Source organism: Budorcas taxicolor, chromosome 2, assembly GCF_023091745.1.
Source record: "Budorcas taxicolor isolate Tak-1 chromosome 2, Takin1.1, whole genome shotgun sequence".
NCBI lineage: Eukaryota > Metazoa > Chordata > Mammalia > Artiodactyla > Bovidae > Budorcas > Budorcas taxicolor.
The window spans coordinates 98,035,234-98,056,822 of record NC_068911.1 but is presented as its reverse complement, the minus strand read 5'-3'; the positions used below and the strand labels follow the sequence as shown (position 1 = coordinate 98,056,822).

General features: G+C 35.5%; 1 protein-coding gene across 1 annotated transcript in view; it reads left to right on the top strand.

Annotated features, from left to right (window-relative positions):
- Positions 1–21,589, top strand: part of KYNU (kynureninase) — a 109,664-nt gene that overhangs the window by 80,521 nt on the left and 7,554 nt on the right. The window contains exon 10 of the mRNA XM_052635653.1: positions 20,004–20,056. Within this exon, the coding sequence (XP_052491613.1) occupies positions 20,004–20,056 (53 nt within the window). The remainder of the gene's footprint in view (positions 1–20,003; positions 20,057–21,589) is intronic.

Here is a 21,589-nt window from a genome sequence, read left to right as displayed (position 1 = left end):
CTGCCTAGGATCATAATCTTGCTCTTTATCTCTTTTCTACAGTATTTTAGAAATTATAAACAGTAGTAAAGGCAAGTTTGCCTCATATCCTCACTTAGTTCCAGAGCCATGCTCGTGAGTGGGTTATACCTATGAGAAATCCTAGTCTCCAAATCATCAGTGTAAAGGATCCAAAGGAAGACAATATGAGTGGAGAAAACTCACCTATGGATTCATGACACATAAATCATTCATATCTTCATTCAGAAACCATTTTAGATCAATAATTCTGAAAGGACTCCTCACCTTCAAAGCTTGACTTTTTATTATGCAAATCAGATAATTTTTGAGTGTGGTGAATTTAAGCTGTGATCATAAAAATAATGTTTATGCACTAAGGCAAGATCACAGTTAAGAATAATTTCAATAAATAATATGATTTTCTCCACTCAAGAGATAAAGGAATCCTGACTCTTAAAAGAAAACAGGAAGAGTAATTATCAGTATAAAACTACATTAAAGTTGATGTTGTTTGCAAATCACTATTCTCAGAAAATGATGACATAATCACTAATATGAGAAAATTGAAGTCCTTTGAAACCTCAAAATTTATTTTCTCCTCGAAAATTGCAGTCTAGTGTCCCTGAAGATTTATCAGGTCAGTGAATCCTTTAGACACAAAATATAAACTTGCCAAAGAGCTTCAGCTCTTGTTTTAATTACTTCAAGTTTTGTCCCTAAAATGACCTTCTTTTTTAATATAAAATATGAAGTGTTATTACTAAACTTTATTTGTTCTCGTTGAGAAAACACATGTATCCATCTGACTCTCTAAGAGGTGCAGTGATACAGTTGTGTGGGGCAGCATGGGAAACTACTCATTGCACAAGAGCCACTGGGTCCTGCTGCTTCCAAGACTGAGCTGGGCTAACTTCACAGGCCACGAAAATGCTTGTAATGCATGACTCAAAACAGAGGTCTGAATTCCTATGAATCAGTTTCTCTTTGGTCACTTGTTTTTAACTCCACTCCAGAGGAGAGAATTTGATGGAGTGGAAATTATCCTTTTCTCTAGTGTTGAGGTTTGTCTTCATCATGATAAGTTCATGTAAAGATAGATTGCCTTTACTCTCTTCTAAATCTTTGTTCTGATCATATTTGGTCACAGTCTCAGAAGACTTGGCATTAGTATGGAAACCTAGACAGAAAATGACCATTTGAATCTTTTTTTTTAAGGGTGCCTGTGATCTTTGTGAGAATTCACTTTAGTATGTCCAGTGTGATTGTTTGAAAAATTGACTATAACATAATTCTAAATGTTAAAGTACAGGGACATTGTCCTTCTGATCGTCCTTTATTATCATAATCCACAATGTCCAAGAATATATATATATATATATATCTTTATTTTGTTGTTAAATACATGGCTCTTTCTTTACTCTCAGCATAATAGACAAACTATCTTCTAGCATATGAAAGCATTTCTACTTTGCAAGTTACTCTGAAGTGAGTATGATTTGCAAAATACTGTCAAATTAAATATGCATTTCCATATGCTTCTACAAAGACTATATATATCCATGAAAACCAGCTATAGACAACTTTAAAAATCCTTCATGAGTATTTTAATCAACTTTAATCAACATTGCAAATAGTTCTTTCTAAAGTCCTAAGTTCAGAAATCTTGATGTGTTTTATGATTTTTGCATCAATATCACCATAGAGGATTATAAGCCAATATTTTAAAATAATAGTAGATTTCAAGAAATGATAAGCAGAATATTTTTGTTAATGAAGCATTCACACCAATAAAATATTGATTTAGCTCGTGTAAGGACAACATACTATTCTGAATCTTCAGGAAACAGTTTTCAATAACCAAAATTTATAATATCAGGAATTTTTGAAACTATGTTTATCATACTGTTAGCTCACTGGACATATTTTAACAAGCCTTCTTTTGAGTAAGATTTGAAGATGTAATTGAATATGTATCACAACCAAGCAAAGCACTCTCTCATAATGATATTTCCATATGATCGGGCAAATGAGTGGATGAAAAGGAATTGAATCCCCATAACTCCTCAAACTCTTTTCCAAAGCAATGTTAAATCAGTTGACTTAGAATAGAGCAGAGCAATTGTGAATACATTTTTTATTTATGTTTTTTAATAAATTAAGAATTGATAAAGACCTTCTTTACTAGGAGTGAGTTGGCAATATTTGCCTATCTAATGTTATGGCCATATTGAGCCTTGAAATAGTCATGCTTGGAAACTCATTGCTGACAAGGAATGAATGCACAATTCACAAGCTGAAACATCCCATTTTGTCAAGATTTTCATCGTCATTAGCACCTTTGAATCTGTTCTATCACTTAGCCATAAGTTTACTTTTCCTTCAAATATGCTCTTTACTAACTGCTTAGATTTAGATTCTCACTGCTCCTTCTCTTATTTTTAGTTGAGCTTCTGTTTTTGTTTTTGTCGTTTGTTATAGTTTATATCTACTGCTTTCCCTGATCCTCATTCCTATACAGTAGCTCTACGTTTCCTATTCTAATATCAACTAGAACTTTAGCAATTTTGTTCCTCTTTCCCAAGCCTTTCTTCTCCTTCTGCATGGTAGCTTAGCAATATTAATGCTTCCCTGTGAGAGATGACCTAAAAATTTACTGGGATACTTATGTACTGTGCAACCATGCTCATGTCATACCCACTGATCTTACTTCCCTGAAGGCAGAGTTGCTAAAACCCACCTTTGTTTGCATTTGGCATCCAACTGGATTGCTTCTTAGAAAAGACTGTCAGTGCAGGCAGAAGAAACACCTTGGCCGATTACAGAGGGATAGAGCTTCAGTCAGTTCAGTTCAGTTTAGTTCAGTCACTCAGTTGTGTCCGACTCTTTGCGACCCCATGAACCGCAGCACGCCAGGGCTCTCTGTCTGTCACCAACTCCCAGAGTCCATCCAAACCCATGTCCATCAACTCAGTGATGCCATCCAGCCATCTCATCCTCTGTCGTCCCTTTCTCCTCCTGCCCTCAATCTTTCCTAGCATCAGGGTCTTTTCAAATGAGTCAGCTCTTCGCATCAGGTGGCCAAAGTACTGGAGTTTCAGCTTCAACATCAGTCCTTCCAATGAACACCCAAGACTGATCTCCTTTAGGATGGACTGGTTGGATCTCCTTGCAGTCCAGGGACTCACAAGAGTCTTCTCCAACACCGCAGTTTAAAAGCATCAATTCTTTGGTGCTCAGCTTTCTTTATAGTCCAACTCTCACAGCCATACATGACCACTGGAAAAACCATAGCCTTGACTAGATGGACCTTTGTTGGCAAAGTAATATCTTTGCTTTTTAATACGCTATCTAGGTTGGTCATAACTTTCCTTCCAAGGAGTAAGCGTCTTTTGATTTCATGGCTGCAGTCACCATCTGCAGTGATTTTAGAGCCCAGAAAAATGAAGTCAAGCCCCTGTTTCCACTGTTTCCCCATCTATTTGCCATGAAGTGATAGGACCGGATGCCATGATCTTAGTTTTCTGAATGTTGAGTTTTAAGCCAACTTTTTCACTCTCCTCTTTCACTTTCATCAAGAGGCTCTTTAGTTCTTCTTCACTTTCTGCCATAAGGGTGGTGTCATTTGCATATCTGAGCTTATTGATATTTCTCCCAGCAATCTTGATTCCAGCTTGTGCTTCTTCCAGCCCAGCGTTTCTCATGATGTACTCTGCATATAAGTTAAATAAGCAGGGTGACAATATACAGCTTTGATATACTCCTTTTCCTATTTGGAACCAGTCTGTTGTTCCATGTCCAATTCTAACTGTTGCCTCCTGACCTGCATACAGGTTTCTCAAGAGGCAGGTCAGGTGGTCTGGTATTTCCATCTCTTTCAGAATTTTCCACAGTTTATTGTGATCCACAGAGTCAAAGGCTTGGCATAGTAAATAAAACAGAAATAGATGTTTTTCTGGAACTCTCTTGCTTTTTCAATGATCCAGCGGATGTTGGCAATTTGATCTCTGGCTCCTCTGCCTTTTCTAAAACCAGCTTGAACATCTGGAAGTTCACAGTTCATTTATTGCTGAAGACTGGCTTGGAGAATTTTAAGCATTACTTTACTAGCATGTGAGATAGCGTAACTCAGAATAACTAAAAAGAAAGATGGAAAAAAAAGTATATAATTGTATATGAAAAGAAGTTAATATTGTGACTGAACATTATGGAAAAATTTTGACTTATAATCCTTTCAGGCATGGCTGAATTATGTCCCTGTACCACATTTACATTCATTAAAGAAACATTTATTGAACATCTACTATAGTCCAGGCATTTAAAAAAATCTTTTGGATATATGGATAAATATAGCACAGAATCCTTCCTCTTATAGAGCTTACATTCTATTAAGGATAGACAGATTATGTACAGAGCAAATTGCATGATACATTTAAAATTGATAAGTCCTATGGATAATTGGAAAAACAGGACAGAAAAAAGGGTATAAGAATAATCTGGAAAACTTGGCCATGCACAGTATTCAAAAGGCATTCAAGAAGGCTCATCATTGGGAAATATGATATGGATGAAGAGGTGAAGGAGGTGAAGAGTGTGCCAAACAATTATTTAGTGAAGAGGGTTCCAGGCAGTGGGAGTATTTTATCAAAAGCTCAAAGACAAGAGTGTGTTGAGAAAGCCAGCATGGCTGGAGCAGATTTAGCAAATTGTATATTAGTGAGACAAAATGGTCCAGGAAATCCAGCTCCTTAAAAGGCAATGTAAAGACTTGGGATCCATTCCTATTTTGCCTGAAAAGTGGTATGATATAGAAAATTTAAAGTGATCATTCTGGTGGCTTTCTTGGGAACAGGTAGTAAGAGGGTAATGGTGGACTTTGGAAAACCCGCTGGGGAGCCATTGAGGAAAGAAGACAAGAGGTGACAACAGTTTAAAGCAGGGAAGCAGCAGAGGAGGTGATGAGATGTTGTAGGCTTCTCGGGCTTCCCTGATGTCTCAGACAGTAAAGAATCTGCCTGCAATGCAGAAGACCTGGGTTCGATCCCTGGGTTGGGAAGATACCCTGGAGAAGGGCATGGAAGCCCAGTCCAGTATTCTTGCCTGGAGAATCCCCATGGACAGAGAAGCCTGGCATGCTACAATGCATGGGGTCACAAAGAGTTAGACATGACTGAGCAAATGAACTGACTGACTGAACTGGGAGGACATAGAGAAAAGATTGGCTAGAGGGACAGGAATGAGAGGAGAATTAAAGACTGATGTCTGTTCAAATGATGCTAGGCTACTCAAATGGCATACCATTGTTTCATTTATCAACTGCAAACATATTGCTTGAGCATCTACTAGGCAAAGAAGTATGAAAACACTGGGAATTCAGTAATATCTTCTGGAATTTATCATTCAGTGTGACAGGGAAAAGAGAGAGAGGAACTGGAGAAAACTTTTGCTGAGGAGGTGATACATGAACTGACTGGAGAAATCCTAACTTTTAATCAGACTGAAAGGGAACAGGCAGTGGTGGGGTGTTCTAGGCAGGATCATTGAGGTCCTTGTGTCAAGTTAGAAGTTTTGATTTTTATCTTAAAAACAAAGAGGCTCAAGTCCCAACACCTTTCCAGGTCTTGGTTTAATTATGGGAAAAATAAATAGTTACACCTGGACATCTTTAAGATTCCCTTCCAGTTTTTAAACTCAGATTCTCCAGGAATAAATATGAAGCTTTGAAAAAGGCAATCTGCTGATAAAGATAACTCAGAAACTAAAACCAGTTTAATGGAAATCTATGCATATTGATGAGTCTGATGACTCTCTTCCCTTCCATTTTTGTTTTAATAGGTGGATACAGTAAAGCCTAGTAAGTTGAGACAAATTTGTAACAAACTTTACTATAATCTTCTCATCTTTGCCTTTTCCCATTTCTTAAAGTTCAGCTGCCAAAAAGTTTTATTATGAAAATTAAGACTATATAAAACCGATGTGAATGAATAAATTTCTCATTATGTCCTGAATGAATAAATTTCTCATTATGTCCCGAATGAATAAATTTCTCATTATGTCCTGAATAAAACAACCTTTGAGGAACTTTTGATTCTGTGAAACTTGATTATTTGATGAGGATTTTAAGTACTACACTTTCACTTATGGTTATCTTATACAGGTGAAGAAAGAAACCGCAACCCACTACAGTATTCTTGCCTGGAGAATTCCACAGATTGAGGAGCCTGGTGGGCTATAGTCCATGGGGTTACAAAGAGTCAGACATGACTGAGTGACTAAAACACACACACACTAGCTTATAGAGGACATTAGGATATGACAGGCATTCAAACTTATCTCCAATTGCTATTACAGATTTTGTTTAAAAATCAACAAATGCTGTACCCCAAATGTTCTATTTTTTGTAATGCTGTAACAGTTTTGTTGATTCAACACATTTTTTGAGGTCATGTAAGCAGTAAGACAATTGTATTTAGTTCTAACTTGTGACCTCAAGAGACAAAGAGAAAGAAAACTAAGAGAAGAGGGGTGGAAGGGTAGGAAAAAAAATGAAGAAAAGGGAAGAGAAGATGAAAAGGAAAAGGGAAAGAAGAAGAAACTTGCTCCCAATCAAGTTTATATTTCTAAGCACAGACTTAAATTATTAAATGTATGGTAATAAACTGCCAAATAAAGGACATTATGAAAGCAGTTTTTATGCAAATATACTTTCTTAGAAAAGACTGTGATCTAATTTCTTTATATGTTGGATTGTGTTCCAATGATTAATTGCATTTTTAACAGAAGTCAGGAAAACTGGGATAAGTTGTTCTGTTTAGTTTTGGTGAGTTATGGGGTGAGGAGAGGTAAGGGGCTTGCAGAATAATTTAAATTAATTCAGTGCATGAAATATTTAGGGATTCATACTGGAGATTCTGCCATTAAAGGCTTGCTAAGGAGATCAAGGAGCATTTGGATATTTCATTCTATAACTCTTAGCATCCAAAATCATATTCAGTGGATCCCTGGTGGCTTCCTCTTACTAAATCTGAATATCACGTCTCAAAGATGCCTGTATTATAAGTGCTGCTTTCCATTTGATAATACTTATTTGAAAATCCTTTTAGGAAATTTATGATGTTCAAAGAACAAAAAGCCTATTAAAATCTTTACTTTTTTATTATTTATTGGATCTCTTCCAACAACTTCTCTCAAAATTCTGCTAATATCTTCATTCCAAGTAAATTAACTCCCTGTTTGATTTTTAATTTTTGATGGCAAGAGACTAAAATTTCTATCCAAGTATGATGAGATGGCATCTTAATTGTTATTATTCATATTCAGCTCATAGATATGATTTATGAGCCTGTTGTGATAATAGCTACTTATAACCTAATTTAATGGTTTTTAATTTTACTTCATTAGCTTTAGAATATTTGCTTATTAGAATTCATGCTAAAATTTCATTTATATTACATTTCTTTTGCATTTTGATTTACCTTTCCTGTATTCCAAGTGGTGAGGGTCTTAAAATGAATTTAACTTTCCCCAAGGTTTTTTGAAATGTATTTTGAGTTTGAATAAGTATTCTTTGAAACAATCATTTCTTTATTGACTTTAAACAGTCCTCATTTCATTTGCCAAGGCTTCAAGGTGCAATATATGATTGATATGCTTATTCAGATTCACTGTATTAGATCCATAGGTTCACACATTTTGAAGAAGAGGAAATGACTACAGAGATTATCGAAGATCAGAAGGAATAATTTTTTTTTTTTTTTTTTGCAGGAGAAACATTGTGTATAAATAGAATGTGGCTGTCATCTAGCCTGGTGTTTTGCTAGGTCAGAACCCCAAGCGTAGTATTTAAGTAATCTAAGGAATATTGCTTTTTTTTTAAAGAATCTCTGATGAATTAAAAAAAAAAAACTGTCTCAGGTGATTTTGCATATGTTTATGAATATACTTGGTCATGATGGTCCATATCTACATTTTGGGCTTCAAGGGCCAATAATTGTATTATCTTTGACTGTTTATATAGAGTCTTGGAACCTCAGTTTTCTCATTTGTATAATAAGAATGATAACACTATCTACGTCATATGATTCTTTTGAAGATTAAGTGATTGTTTAGAACTATGTCTGACTCATAATGAAATCTCAATTAACAGTTGTTTTTGTTGCTCTCAAAATTAACAAAACAACTTATGAGAACCTAAATCAGGAAGAACCCACATATTCCTAAGTCACACTCTTTTTGAGTATTTTTACAAGATCTTTGCTTAAGGTTTGAGGACAGTCAATCACTTGTTTTCACATTGTTCATTTTTATTATTTGGAAAATAATATGGGGAAAATACTTTATCTCTCAAACATATTATCTTAATAAAAAATATTTTCCTTTTCTTATTTAACAATGATTTTCAAAATTTTAATCTAGTTATGATAAAAGTGGGCTCTTATATTAAAAATATATCATTGATGGTGTTTATCATGAAAATATTCAGAATATTCAGAAAGTAAAGAAGAGATTCTAAGATTTTTTACTTCACAAGGAATTAAGTGTAAAAAGAAATGTTAATAAGACAAAGTGTCATTCTCTTGTTGTAATATGCCATTTAAATTATTATTTTTTATCATGTAAAAGTATAAAGTGATTAAATTTAGAAAGCTGCAATTATTTTCATCGAAATAACATTAGAATTTCATTAAAATTATTTATACTACAAATGATTACAAGAATATGACAATTATTAATATTTTATATCAGAATAAATATTCAATGAAGAAAAACATCATATGAAAAATCAGTAACAGAGACAATTAACCACTACTGACTTCAGGAATCTGAAACACACACAACACGGAATATCTCCTCCATCCTATTTTTTCATAATTGTAAGAGTGTTTGCATTATGGTTTGTTGAATTCTTCTGATGAATATTTTCTTCAAGTTATTGCTTTGGTAACAGAATTCAATGATGTTATTGTCACATCTAGAGATTAGACTTTCCTGCCATACATTTTCTCTTCCGGCTCTGAAGCACTCTGACCTAGAGTGATAATTATTAGGGAATTATGGTATAAAAAGCCTCTATAAAGAGCCATTGTTTTCTTTCTTCTGTTGCTCTTACTCTACTTCTCTTAATTAGTTCAATAACTGGGTTGATGAAACTGAAACTCCTTACCCTTTCTGAGTCTCTAATTTCATTTTTTTCAGTTTTTAAATCCACTCAATATCTCACTCCTAACAAAATCTGTCAAAAACTCGGCCTTTTTTAGCTCTTGTTTGCTATCAAACGTCTAGGTTTTGGTCCATTTTCCCTCTCTCAGTTCTTTCCACTTTGTTATTTCACCTGAATCCATTATTATTGATGAAAAGTCACAGGTCCCACCCACAATTCTTAATGATGAGCCTCATAATGTCATGAACACCATGAGGCAAAGATGGGGACTATGCACCCACCCTTTGTTGAATTAATATTTGTTTAATTAGCTTCACACCCATACCCGAAGACTTTAAGCTGTTTGTGGGAAGGAACCATTGCTATTTTAGTTCACTCTACTATTTCTATCTTTCGCGCCTAGGAAGATGTGTCATTAACTACTTTTGAAGAATTAATGATTGAAATATAGGAAAATTCTAATAAGCCTGATTTTTTTAATGTAATTTAATTAGTACTATAAATGACAAAAATGAGTCACTTATAAAAAGCATCAACTCTAGCCTCACGGTAACTTCAATTAAACTATTTTACTCTACTCTAGTTGAGGCTACTCTATTTTACTGTTAGTTTCTGTTCTTCTGCTCAGCTTCTAGGCACCGATGATCTCAGGTTCTACTAGTTTATTGGTTCATTAAGATACTTGGTTTGAACTCCCTCCTTCAACTTCCTTCTGAGGATGTGTATTAAACACAGTTTCTAACTGTGGGTCAGTGTTCCTGCTCACTTACTGGGCACTCAAACTCTGTAAGCCTTACTTTTTTCAAACATAAAATGAGAGAAACAATACCTACCTCAGTATGTTGTTGCAGATTAAGTAAGGTGACTGAGACAATCTTGCCCACTTTTCTAGCAAACATGTCTTCATTTCTGCCCTTTTTTCCTTAGCAGTTCACTATGCAAAAGCTTTGTCCAACCATGTCTTTTGAATAGGATTTCCTGCTGGCATGAGAACAGATAATCTGATTAGCTAGACCACTGTGAAATATTATATAGGATTATATAATTTTCATCCAGAAGTGACATAGATGTAGGGGCCAAGGATGATGGATGATAAAGAATTAGAATCTCCAATGGGACTAGTCCCAGTATCGTTTGTAAAAAGCCACTGGATTATTGTTCCTTAGTTGCTAAATTGTGTCTGACTCTTTTGCAACCCATGGACTGTAGTCAGCCAGGCTCCTCTGTCCATGGGATTTCCCAGGCAAGACTACCAGAGTACGTTGCCATTTCCTTCTCCAGGGGATCTTCTCAACCCAGTCATCGAACCAATGTTTCTTTCATTGCAGGTGGATTCTTTACCACTGAGCTACCTGGGAAGAACAAGCCACTGGATAGTAAAACACAACTTATTTAGTGAATGAATTCAAAAGGGGCATATCATTATCAAACAATGAGGCAACTTGGAAACAATTAAAATATTATATTTGTACTTTTTCAGATAAAAATTTAAAGTACTTTTATGGATTCAGTAAATAAAGCATAAAAATGATGCCTTGATCTCAGTTACAGAATCAGATCCAAGTATTTTTTTCTCTAAAGAACACATTTTCCCTACTTATTCCTTTCAGATTTGGGAAATGAATATGTCATCAGTACTTTTGCTGCTGCTAAGTTGCTTCAGTCATGTCCGACTCTGTGCGACCCCATAGTCGGCAGCCCACCAGGCTCCCCCATCCCTGGGATTCTCCAGGCAAGAACACTGGAGTGGGTTGCCATTTCCTTCTCCAATGCATGAAAGTGAAAAGTGAAAGTGAAATTGTTCAGTCGTGTCCAACTCTTAGCGACCCCATGGACTGCAGCCTATCAGACTCCTCCATCCATGGGATTCTCCAGGCAAGAGTACTGGAGTGGGTTGCCATTGCCTTCTCCCATCAGTACTTTCAAGCATTGGCTACTATTTCCTCCTGTGATACCATGTTCATACACTAGGTCTTTGATATTTCTGTCAGATATACCCAGCAATCATAATTCATACTCTTGATTTTTTTAGTAGCACTACACAAACAAAAATGACAAATACCTAGCCTTTTTAATGAATACAGAAAAATGAAAGAAAAGTTGCTAAATTAAAAAAAAAAAGTATTGAAGTACTCTCCCAATGTTTATTTTGAAGCCATTGAAAAAAAGGGAAAAATTGTGATTTTTTTATGACCCTGTTTCACAGCCACTGTATTTGCCTCAGATTTTTAAAAAGTATATTGCCAGAAGGAAAATTTTGAATTCATTTCCAACAGAAAGCTTTATGTGCAAAACTGCTTATACATTGATTTTTAATTTGTAACTACAGAAATTTTCATGAACAAACTTGTTTTTGATAAAACAAACTTTTATCAAAAGATAAAAGTAATAAAACAATAATCAATGCCTCTATACTAAATAATAGTGAACAAATCTAATTGATTCAAGCTAAAACTCCTTTCTGAATTCCTTTTTTAATGCAGCCATAATCTTAGTCTCAATAGAAACGATGATACTGAGTTCCCCTCAGTACAGACCATAGTCCCCTACTGGCTGAAAGAATAAGTTTTCAATAAATTCACATCATGATAAACATAAGTACCTCAAACAAATTGCACAGTGATTTTGCTTTCAATTCACTTTATCTTATTGGTATATCTCAGTTACATGTTCAAATTAACTTAAGATATGTTCTCATTCTGAATATTTAATACAAAGCATGTGAAAGCTTTGACAGCTATATTTTTCATTTTATTGTTGATTCCAGTTGTCATCAGAAATTTGATAATTGTTTTAAAAGTTGTAAATGTCATCAAGTTATAAACAGGTACACAAGTAATTTTCTTTATTTTTGTCTATCAACTCATTCAATGCAGGAAATTCAATCTTGTAACTTGGAGGTATACTTAATGACTTTTGTTATTTTTCTCAGTAATTTCAGAGTTTAAGCTCTGTCTGTTCAGAGTTTTTGTTTGTTTGTTTGGTTGGTTGGTTGGTTTTTTGTCCTTTTCTCCTTAGGATACCATTTATGATTGCAAAGGTGAGTGATGTACACAGACAGATAAAAGAGAGATATCCAGTCCACAGACAACTCCTGAATCCATTAAATTGTGCCTGGCACACCCTTGGTCATCTGCTTCCATTACTACTGCACCGTCCAAGATGTTTATGGAACTGTCATGACAATATGCCCTTTATCTCAAGTTCCACTGGGAATACTGAATCTCTTAGTCCCTTCAATTCCCTTCTCTGGGGACACTGGAATTTCAGGATACTATCTTGGGTCTCTTGAGTTAATATAATCCTAAGTTATAAGTAAAAGTGCTATCACAGGTCCATTCTGCTAATGTTTTTATATGAAAACTACAGCACCAAACTGGCCTAGAAGAATTCTTACAAATGGTTTTATTGCCTAATAGGTCTGAGGGAATATGTTGTAAGAATTTTCTATCTATAGATCCCCCTGAATGTATCTGGAGTGCCCACTGATTCCCAACCATCCCAACTTCTATCCCCTAGAACTTATCTTGGGGCAGGGAGTGTAGCCAGTTCTGTATTAAGAGTATGAATCCAGTCTTTCTCTTCCCATTCTGAAGCTTCTCATTCCTCAGCATTCAGAACATTATTTTAATCATGGGAAACAGGAAATGGAAGAAATTCTTATTGTTTCTTCCATTCTCTTTTCTTTTTGCTGTTCACAGCATAAAATTTATGCTGGGCTACTATATGATATGTGATAATCAGAATTCAAAAATGTCTATATATTGCAAGTCAGAAGCCTTGGCTTTAAAAGACTACCGACTCTATAAGTTTCAAAATCTTGTCCTGGAACTCAAAGCTAAAAGGAGTTTGGGTACTATATATATCCTTTGGTGCTTTCCACCTAACAAATGAACCTAACACAATAAAATTTGATTCACTATGGATAAGAAAGTTTAGGAAAATATTTGTAAATGATGAGAAAAATTTTTATTAAAGCCTTCAAAGTTTTTCTCTTTTACCACCCCAAATATTTTTTCCAAACAATATTATGTCAGTCTATTATCCCTGAAGACAGATTTTTCAAACAAGGGAAACTGGCAATTAATAGCTGACTAAAAATATAATTTTACTTATAAACATCACTATTTATTTATTTATAAATAGTGTAATATAGATAGTATAAATACTATTCATTTATTTATAAATATCATATTTATAAATATCACTAAAACTCAACATTAAAAAAATGAAGATCATGACATCCGACCCATCACTTCATGGCAAATAGATGGGGAAACAATGGACACAGTGAGAGACTCCTTTTCTTGGGCTCCAAAATCACTGCAGATGGTGACTGCAGTTATGAAATTAAAAGACGCCTGCTCCTTGGAACAAAAGCTATGACCAACCTAGACAGCATGTTAGAAAGCAGAGACGTTACTTTGTCGACATGGATTTGTCTAGTCAAAGCTATGAGTTTTTCCAGTAATCATGTATGGATGTGAGAGTTGGACCATAAAGAAAGTTGAAAGCCTAAGAATTGATGCTTTTGAACTGTGGTGTTGGAGAAGACTCTTGAGAGTGCCTTGGACTGCAAGGAGATCAAATCAGTCAATACTAAAGGAAATCAGTCCTGAATATTCATTGGAAGGACTGATGCTGAAGCTCCAATCCTTTGTCCACCTGATGTGAAGAACTGACTCATTGGAAAAGACCCCGATGCTGGGAAAGATTGAAGGCAAGAAGAGAAAGGGATGACAAAGGTTGAGATGGTTGGATGGCATCACCAACTCAACTGACATGAGTTTGAGTAACCTCCAAGAGTTGGTGATGGACAGGGAAGCCTGGCACGCTGCAGTGCATGGGGTCTCAAACAGTCGGACACAACTGAGCAACTGAACTGGACTGAGAAGTATCATACAAAGAAGGAGTAGAACCTAAAACGGGCTATAAATTTTCTAGTAAGCTTTAGTGTTTATTCTGGAAAAGTCATTTGACAACAATTCCAAAGTTGAATACTAAATGCACATCTAGGAATTTAGTAAACCAAATTTAAAAATCAGAAGATTCATTTAAAATCCACCTGTATAAAAAGAAAAAATTAAGAGTGGAAAAGGAAGGTGGTGGGAAATTTCCCCTCCTAGTCTATATATGTGTACAGTCTTTGAACATGTTGTTTTGATTATCTGGAACACTCTTTCCTTTCTCTGTGCTGAAATAGACACATTCTTTTGCTCATCAGAGCCTCCCCTGACCATCACCACCCTGGTTCAGCTGTCCTAACTCATGCTTCCCCTATCAACCATTTATCACACCTCACATCATTCACATTAAAAACACTCCTCTACAAACATTAAGAGCCAGTCCCTGATCTCATGAACTTACATTCTAGTTGAGGAAGAAAAAATTAAAAATTAACTATTTAGTTCATAAAAACACTATATGTCCTATCCTAATATATCTTTATTTTTTGGTTTCTGGTCTCTTGTAATCTTTCCCTTTCAAGACACAGAATGCTTTCTTATTCACTTCTGATGTAATGACTATATGATATTTTACAATATAGGTTTACCATAATTTATAAAACTAGTCTTTTATTGAAGTGAGTTTAGGCTATTTTCAATCTTCGATTATTACTGAAAGTTATACAATGACTATGCTGCTGCTGCTGCTGCTGCTAAGTCGCTTCAGTCGTGTCCGACTCTGTGTGACCCCATAGGCGACAGCCCACCAGGCTCCGTCGTCCCTGGGATTCTCCAGGCAAGAACACTGGAGTGGGCTGCCATTTCCCTCTCTAATGCATGAAAATGAAAAGTGAAAGTGAGGTTGCTCAGTTGTGTCCGACTCTTCGCGACCCCATGGACGGCAGCCCACCAGGCTTTTCCGTCCATGGGATTTTCCAGGCAAGAGTACTGGAGTGAGATGACATCACCTTTTCCGTACAATGACTATACTTATGCATAATTCACTTCATACTTGGACGAGTTCTTCTGGAGAGCTAAACTCCCAGACGTAAATTTTCCAGTTCAAAGTGTATATGTGTTTGCAAATTCCACAACTGTTATTCATTTGTTCTCTAGAGGGGCGCATCTATAACACGTATTCCAAGAAGAATACATGACAGTAACTTATAAAATGTGTTAATATCAATAGAGTTCTTAATAAAACTTTTGAATTTTTGCCACTTTAAGAGATGGGCAATGGCTGTTTGTTGTTGTTCAGTCACTAGTTTATGTCTGACATTTTGTGACCCTGTGGGATGCAGCATGTCAGGCCTCCTTGTCCCCTATCATCTCCCAGAGTTTGCCCACTTTCAAGTCCATTGCATTTCAGTTTAACTTTAATTTGTATTTTTCTTAACAATAAATGCATGGCCCTTTTAAAAAATAATTGAGAGCCGTTTCCTTTCTGTTTATGTTGGTCGTTTTCCGTGGGCTGTTACTTTTGCACTATGATCTCTAGGCATTTTTATCCTGGAAAGTTAAGCTTCTTGGCACTTAAGTTGGAAATGATTTTTAAAAGGTAGATTGTCATATGATACAACTTTCTCTTATGATTTATAGGTCTATGGAGATGATCTTATAACTTTCTCTTTAGTTTTATTAATATGATGAATAGTATATTAATAGATTTGTTCATTGTTTTCATTTTGACATTTTATAATGTTATAATGTTTTGTAGAAATATTCAACTTCATTGCTCTTATTTTTTAGGAATGTTTTACTATTATTTATTTTCCATATGGCATTAGAATTAGCTTGCAAGTCCTAAATGAAAACAAATAAAATCTATTTGTATATTTTACTGGGATTATTTAAATGTGTACACCAATTCCAGAAGAACTGACTTTTTTCTTGATGTTGAAAATTGTACAACTTTATGTTCTTGTTCAGATTCAGGAATATTTTTAAAAATTTATGTAAGTCTGAAATATTTTCTGTTAATATATCAGTTTGTGTTCAATTTTTTAATTTCAGTTTTAGTTATCATATTAATTTATTAATAGTTCTTTAGTTCTCATATTAATTTTGTACCAGACAACCATGCTAAATTATCTTTTTGTTCATACCAGGTACACAACTGTATGATTTTAAAGTGGTGGTAATTGACTATCTATTTTTCAATTTTCAGCTGCAAAATATTAACATTAAAGAAAGCACTTTTGGTGTTTCTCCATTAAGTCCAGTTGTGACTTGGATGTGAATAAAGTAGAAGTTTAAAATTTTAACATTTTGGCCATAATTACATATAAATGCATGCAGTATATATTTATCTTAAGATTAGACTCTAAATATCAGTTCAGTTCAGTTCAGTCACTCAGTCATGTCCGACTCTTTGAGACCCCATGAATCGCAGCACGCCAGGCCTCCCTGTCCATCACCAACTCTCCGAGTTCACTCAGACTCGCGTCCATCGAGTCAGTGATGCCATCCAGCCGTCTCATCCTCTGTTGTGCCCTTCTCCTCCTGCCCCCAATCCCTCCCAGCATCAGAGTCTTTTCCAATGAGTCAACTCTTCTCATGAGGTGGCCAAAGTACTGGAGTTTCAGCTTTAGCATCATTCCTTCCAAAGAAATCCCAGGATTGATCTCCTTCAGAATGGACTGGTTGGATCTCCTTGCAGTCCAGGGACTCTCAAGAGTCTTCTCCAACACCACAGTTCAAAAGCATCAATTCTTTGGTGCTCAGCCTTCTTCACAGTCCAACTCTCACATACATACATGGCCACAGGGAAAACCATAGCCTTGACTAGATGGATCTTTGTTGGCAAAGTAATGTCTCTGCTTTTGAATACGCTATCTAGGTTGGTCATAACTTTTCTTCCAAGGAGTAAGCATCTTTTAATTTCATGGCTGCAGTCACCATCTGCAGTGATTTTGAAGCCCAAAAAAAAATGAAGTCTGACACTGTTTCCCCATCTATTTCCCATGAAGTGATGGGACCGGATGCCATGATCTTCGTTTTCTGAATGTTGAACTTTAAGCCAATTTTTTCACTCTCCTCTTTCACTTTCATCAAGAGGCTTTTTAGTTCCTCTTCACTTTCTGCCATAAGGGTGGTGTCATCTGCATATCTGAGATTATTAATATTTCTCCCGGCAATCTTGATTCCAGCTTGTGCTTCTTCCAGCCCAGCATTTCTCATGATGTACTCTGCATATAAGTTAAATAAGCAGGATGACAATATACAGCCTTGACGTACTCCTTTTCCTATTTGGAACCAGTCTGTTGTTCCATGTCCAGTTCTAACTGTTGCTTCCTGACCTGCATACAGGTTTCTCAAGAGGCAGGTCAGGTGGTCTGGTATTTCCATCTCTTTCAGAATTTTCCACTGTTTATTGTGATCCACTCTAAATATTGTTATCCCTATTTTATAATTTTAAATATATATTCTTTCAAATATGATTTTTTAAATGGCTATAATATTTCATAACATAAGCATCATATAATTTATTTTTTCTCTCTTACAACATACTGGGGTTGCTATGACACTGTAAGTAGTGCTGTGCTCATTGTCCTAGCGTACACATTTTAGTGTACTCCAAATAGTCTTTTGCATGAATATGGAAAAGTGAAAGTATGTAGACAGAAATCTGTACATAGTTTTAATTGATATTTTTAAACTGTACTCCATAAAGGTTTTATTACTTATTATACTCATTATTGAAGAGTTTATTTACTTTTTACTGAATCCTTGATGAAAAAAGACATCTAAATTTTAAATAACTTTTCCAATTTAATATGTGAGGTATGTTTCATCTTTATGAGGTTTCATATTTTTCAATTTTTACTAACATTGAGCTTTTTTCTTCCTGGAATTCATGGAACATTTGCACTTCTCTTTTTATAAATTTCCTGTCCAAACTTTGTGACTGGGCAGCTTTGGGGACACTGCCCATTCTCTGATGAAAAAACTCTTGGTGCAAACTCTTTAAAATGTGGCAAACAGCGTCCTTCTCCCCATCATTGGGTCCTTTGAATTTTGTCTGTCTTTTTAATACAGAATTTTAAATGTGTATGAATATATGTTCTTATCCTTTATATTTTATTTGGTTTTCATAGATTTTACTTTTAAAAATCAAATAAATATGTGAACATATTTTCCTCATATTTGCATTTTTCAAATGTTACATTATCACTTCTTATATAATTGTATGATCTGAGGACAATTTATATTTTCTGTCACCTTCCATTTGTCTCCCTGATGCTTCTTGTGACAGTACTATCCTCGTTTATTTAATGAATTTTGTAATATGAGCTTCCCTGATATCTTGGAAGAATCTGCCTGCAATGCAGGAGAGCCCAGTTCGATTCTTGGGTCGGGAAGGTCCCCTGGAAAACAGATAGGCTGCCCGCTCCAGTGTTCTTGGGCTTCCCTTGTGGCTGAGCTGGTAAAGAATCCACCTGCATTGCGGGAGACCTGGGTTTGATCCCTGGATTGGGAAGATCCCCTGAAAAGGAGAACGGCTACTGACTCCAGTATTCTGGCCTGGAGAATTCTATGGACAGTCCATGGAATCACAAAGAGCTGGAAATGACTAAGCGGCATTTGGTCCCATCACTCCATGGAAAATAGATGGGGAAACAGTAGAAACCATGTCAGACTTTATTTTGGGGGGCTCCAAAATCACTGCAGATGGTGACTACAGCCATGAAATTAAAAGATGCTTACTCCTTGGAAGAAAAGTTATGACCAACCTAGATAGAGTATTCAAAAGCAGAGACATTACTTTGCCAACAAAGGTCCGTCTAGTCAAGGCTATGGTTTTTCCAGTGGTCATGTATGGATGTGAGAGTTGGACTGTGAAGAAGGCTGAGCGCCAAAGAATTGATGCTTTTGAACTGTGGTGTTGGAGAAGACTCTTGAGAGTCCCTTGGACTGCAAGGAGATCCAACCAGTCCATTCTGAAGGAGATCAGCCCTGGGATTTTTTTGGAAGGAATGATGCTAAAGCTGAAACTCCAGTACTTTGGCCACCTCATGCGAAGAGTTGACTCATTGGAAAAGACTCTGATGCTGGGAGGGATTGGGGGCAGGAGGAGAAGGGGACGACAGAGGATGAGATAGCTGGATGGCATCACTGACTCAATGGACGTGAGTTTGAGTGAACTCCGAGAGTTGGTGATGGACAGGGAGGCCTGGTGTGCTGCGATTCATGGGGTCTCAAAGAGTGGGACACGACTGAGTGACTGAACTGAAGCAACTTTCACTTTCACATATAATGTATTTTGGCAGTATTAAAACTAGCATTTTATTTAGGAAGAGTTGATTATATCAAGAATATGGTATTTGTCTCTTTCTCAAATTTTGTATATTCTTCATACTATTTGTAATTTTTATCTAATAAGCACACACACATACATATGATTTTTCCTGTATATTTTATAGTTTATGTCTGGCCAATTAACATTCTTAAGAAACTCTGAAAGTAACCAATTTCTTTAGAAGATTATTAAAATTTCAACAATTTGGAGGTTATTTTTATGTCATTTCCCTTTAGGATTCCTATTACAAAAAGAATACATTATTGTATTAATCACTTTTCTTTTTTGTTTTCACCTTCTTGAAAATCTAAAAAAACAACATTTTTGTTAATTTTATTGTGTATTAAACAACAAGGTCATTAAATATAGCTCTTCAGATTATTTAACTTTGCAAGTATATAACCAGTAATATGAAAAAATTGATTTTTCTCTCTCTGAGGTTATAAATATTAATTGTCTTATGATATCACATGGCATTTATATGCTTAAGTATTTGATGACTCATATCACAAATGATTTTAATATGAAGGCCTAAGAGTCCAATGTTGATTCTGACTATATTTATAGACCAAAATATCTAATGTTACTATATATGTTTTAGGTTAGTGGGATGGTTCGGCCATGAACTAAGCACCAGATTTGAGATGGATAACAGTAAGTATATTCAATTTTACTTCACAAGTCATTTTATTTTAAGTTTATTTCAGTTTTCATCTTTCTGTGATATGTAATATGCATGCCTCATGGAGAGTGCACTTTGAAAATGCCACTAAGAATTCTTAAAATAAGGAATGACATTTCCTCAATGTAAGACTAAGTATTCATAGATTTTAGTATGATTTTGAGTCTATCCTTTTATAGGGAAATAAAGGGAAGCAAAATCTAAAACACAGAATTCAGGTCTCACTAATATGGAGTACCTAAACCATCAGGCAGCGAGGACAGAAAGAAATCATTGTCCTTACAGTCAGGCCCAGAGAAACTTAGGTATCAAGCCCATTTTGCTGTTTATTGGTTTTGTGATGCTGTACAAATCTAATCATTTTGGACTTTTAATTTTTTTCCTCATGTATCTAATGTGAATAATAATATCTATTTCAAGGTTTGGTTTGAGGGTAAAACATGTTCAAAGCTGTAAACCAAGCAGCATACTAATTAATAAATGTTCAATTTTATCCCTCTGCTTTATCAAATTGTCCTCCTTTTGTGGCTTTTGCCACAAGCATACATATGTGTGTGCTAAATCACTTTAGTCATGTCCAACTCTGTGTGACCCTGTGGATTGTAGCCTGCCAGTCTCCTCTGTCAGTGGGATTCTCCAGACCAGAATACTGGAGTGGGTTGCCATCCTTTCTTCCAGGTGATCCTACCCCCTCTTAATGGCTCTAACTTGCATCTCTTATGTCTCCTGCATTGGCAAGCGGGTTCTTTACCACTAGCACCACCTGATAAGCCCACTTTCACCACATACCAAACAGTAACCCCAGTGGGTAGAAATTAAAGTACATAATTAGTGCAGAGAGTTCTTAAACTGCCCTACTTCTCTTTCCTGAGTGACTTTATTCTTCCATCACACGGGATACAGAAAACTTCCTAAATGTTCTGAGAAATCAATTTAAACTTGATCCTTTAGACTGCTTCCAATCCTGAGATTTGATGTTACATATATACACATTTGCACTAACTAAGATGCAAAGGATAAAGACGGGCCCTTTGAGTCAAATCAGAAAGCTACATTTTATCTTAGCTGCTGAAATCATGAACTCTTTTATACAGTTATTTAAATTGTTTGTAATAGGTTTTCTTATCTGTAAATGAGGAAGTTGGATTAGATCAGAAGTGGGCAAAGTGTTTTTTTCTGTGAAGGTTCAGACTGTAGATATGTTAAGGTTTGGAGGCTAACTGTGGCAAGTGCACAACTCTGCTATTGTGGTGCTAAAGAAGCCATAGAAATATATAAATAAGTGAATAGGGCTATGTTCCAATAAACTTTCATTTACAAAAATAAGGAGTGGGCCAGATGTGACCCATAGGACATAGTCTGACTAACCCTTAGATGAATATCTAAAGACCCAGAAAATTCTCTCTCTATTTCAGTATTAGTTTTCAATTTGCTCTAACTAGTAATTTTAACTCTTGGATTTAACTTGCAACTATTCAGTATAATTAATTATATGACAATATTGT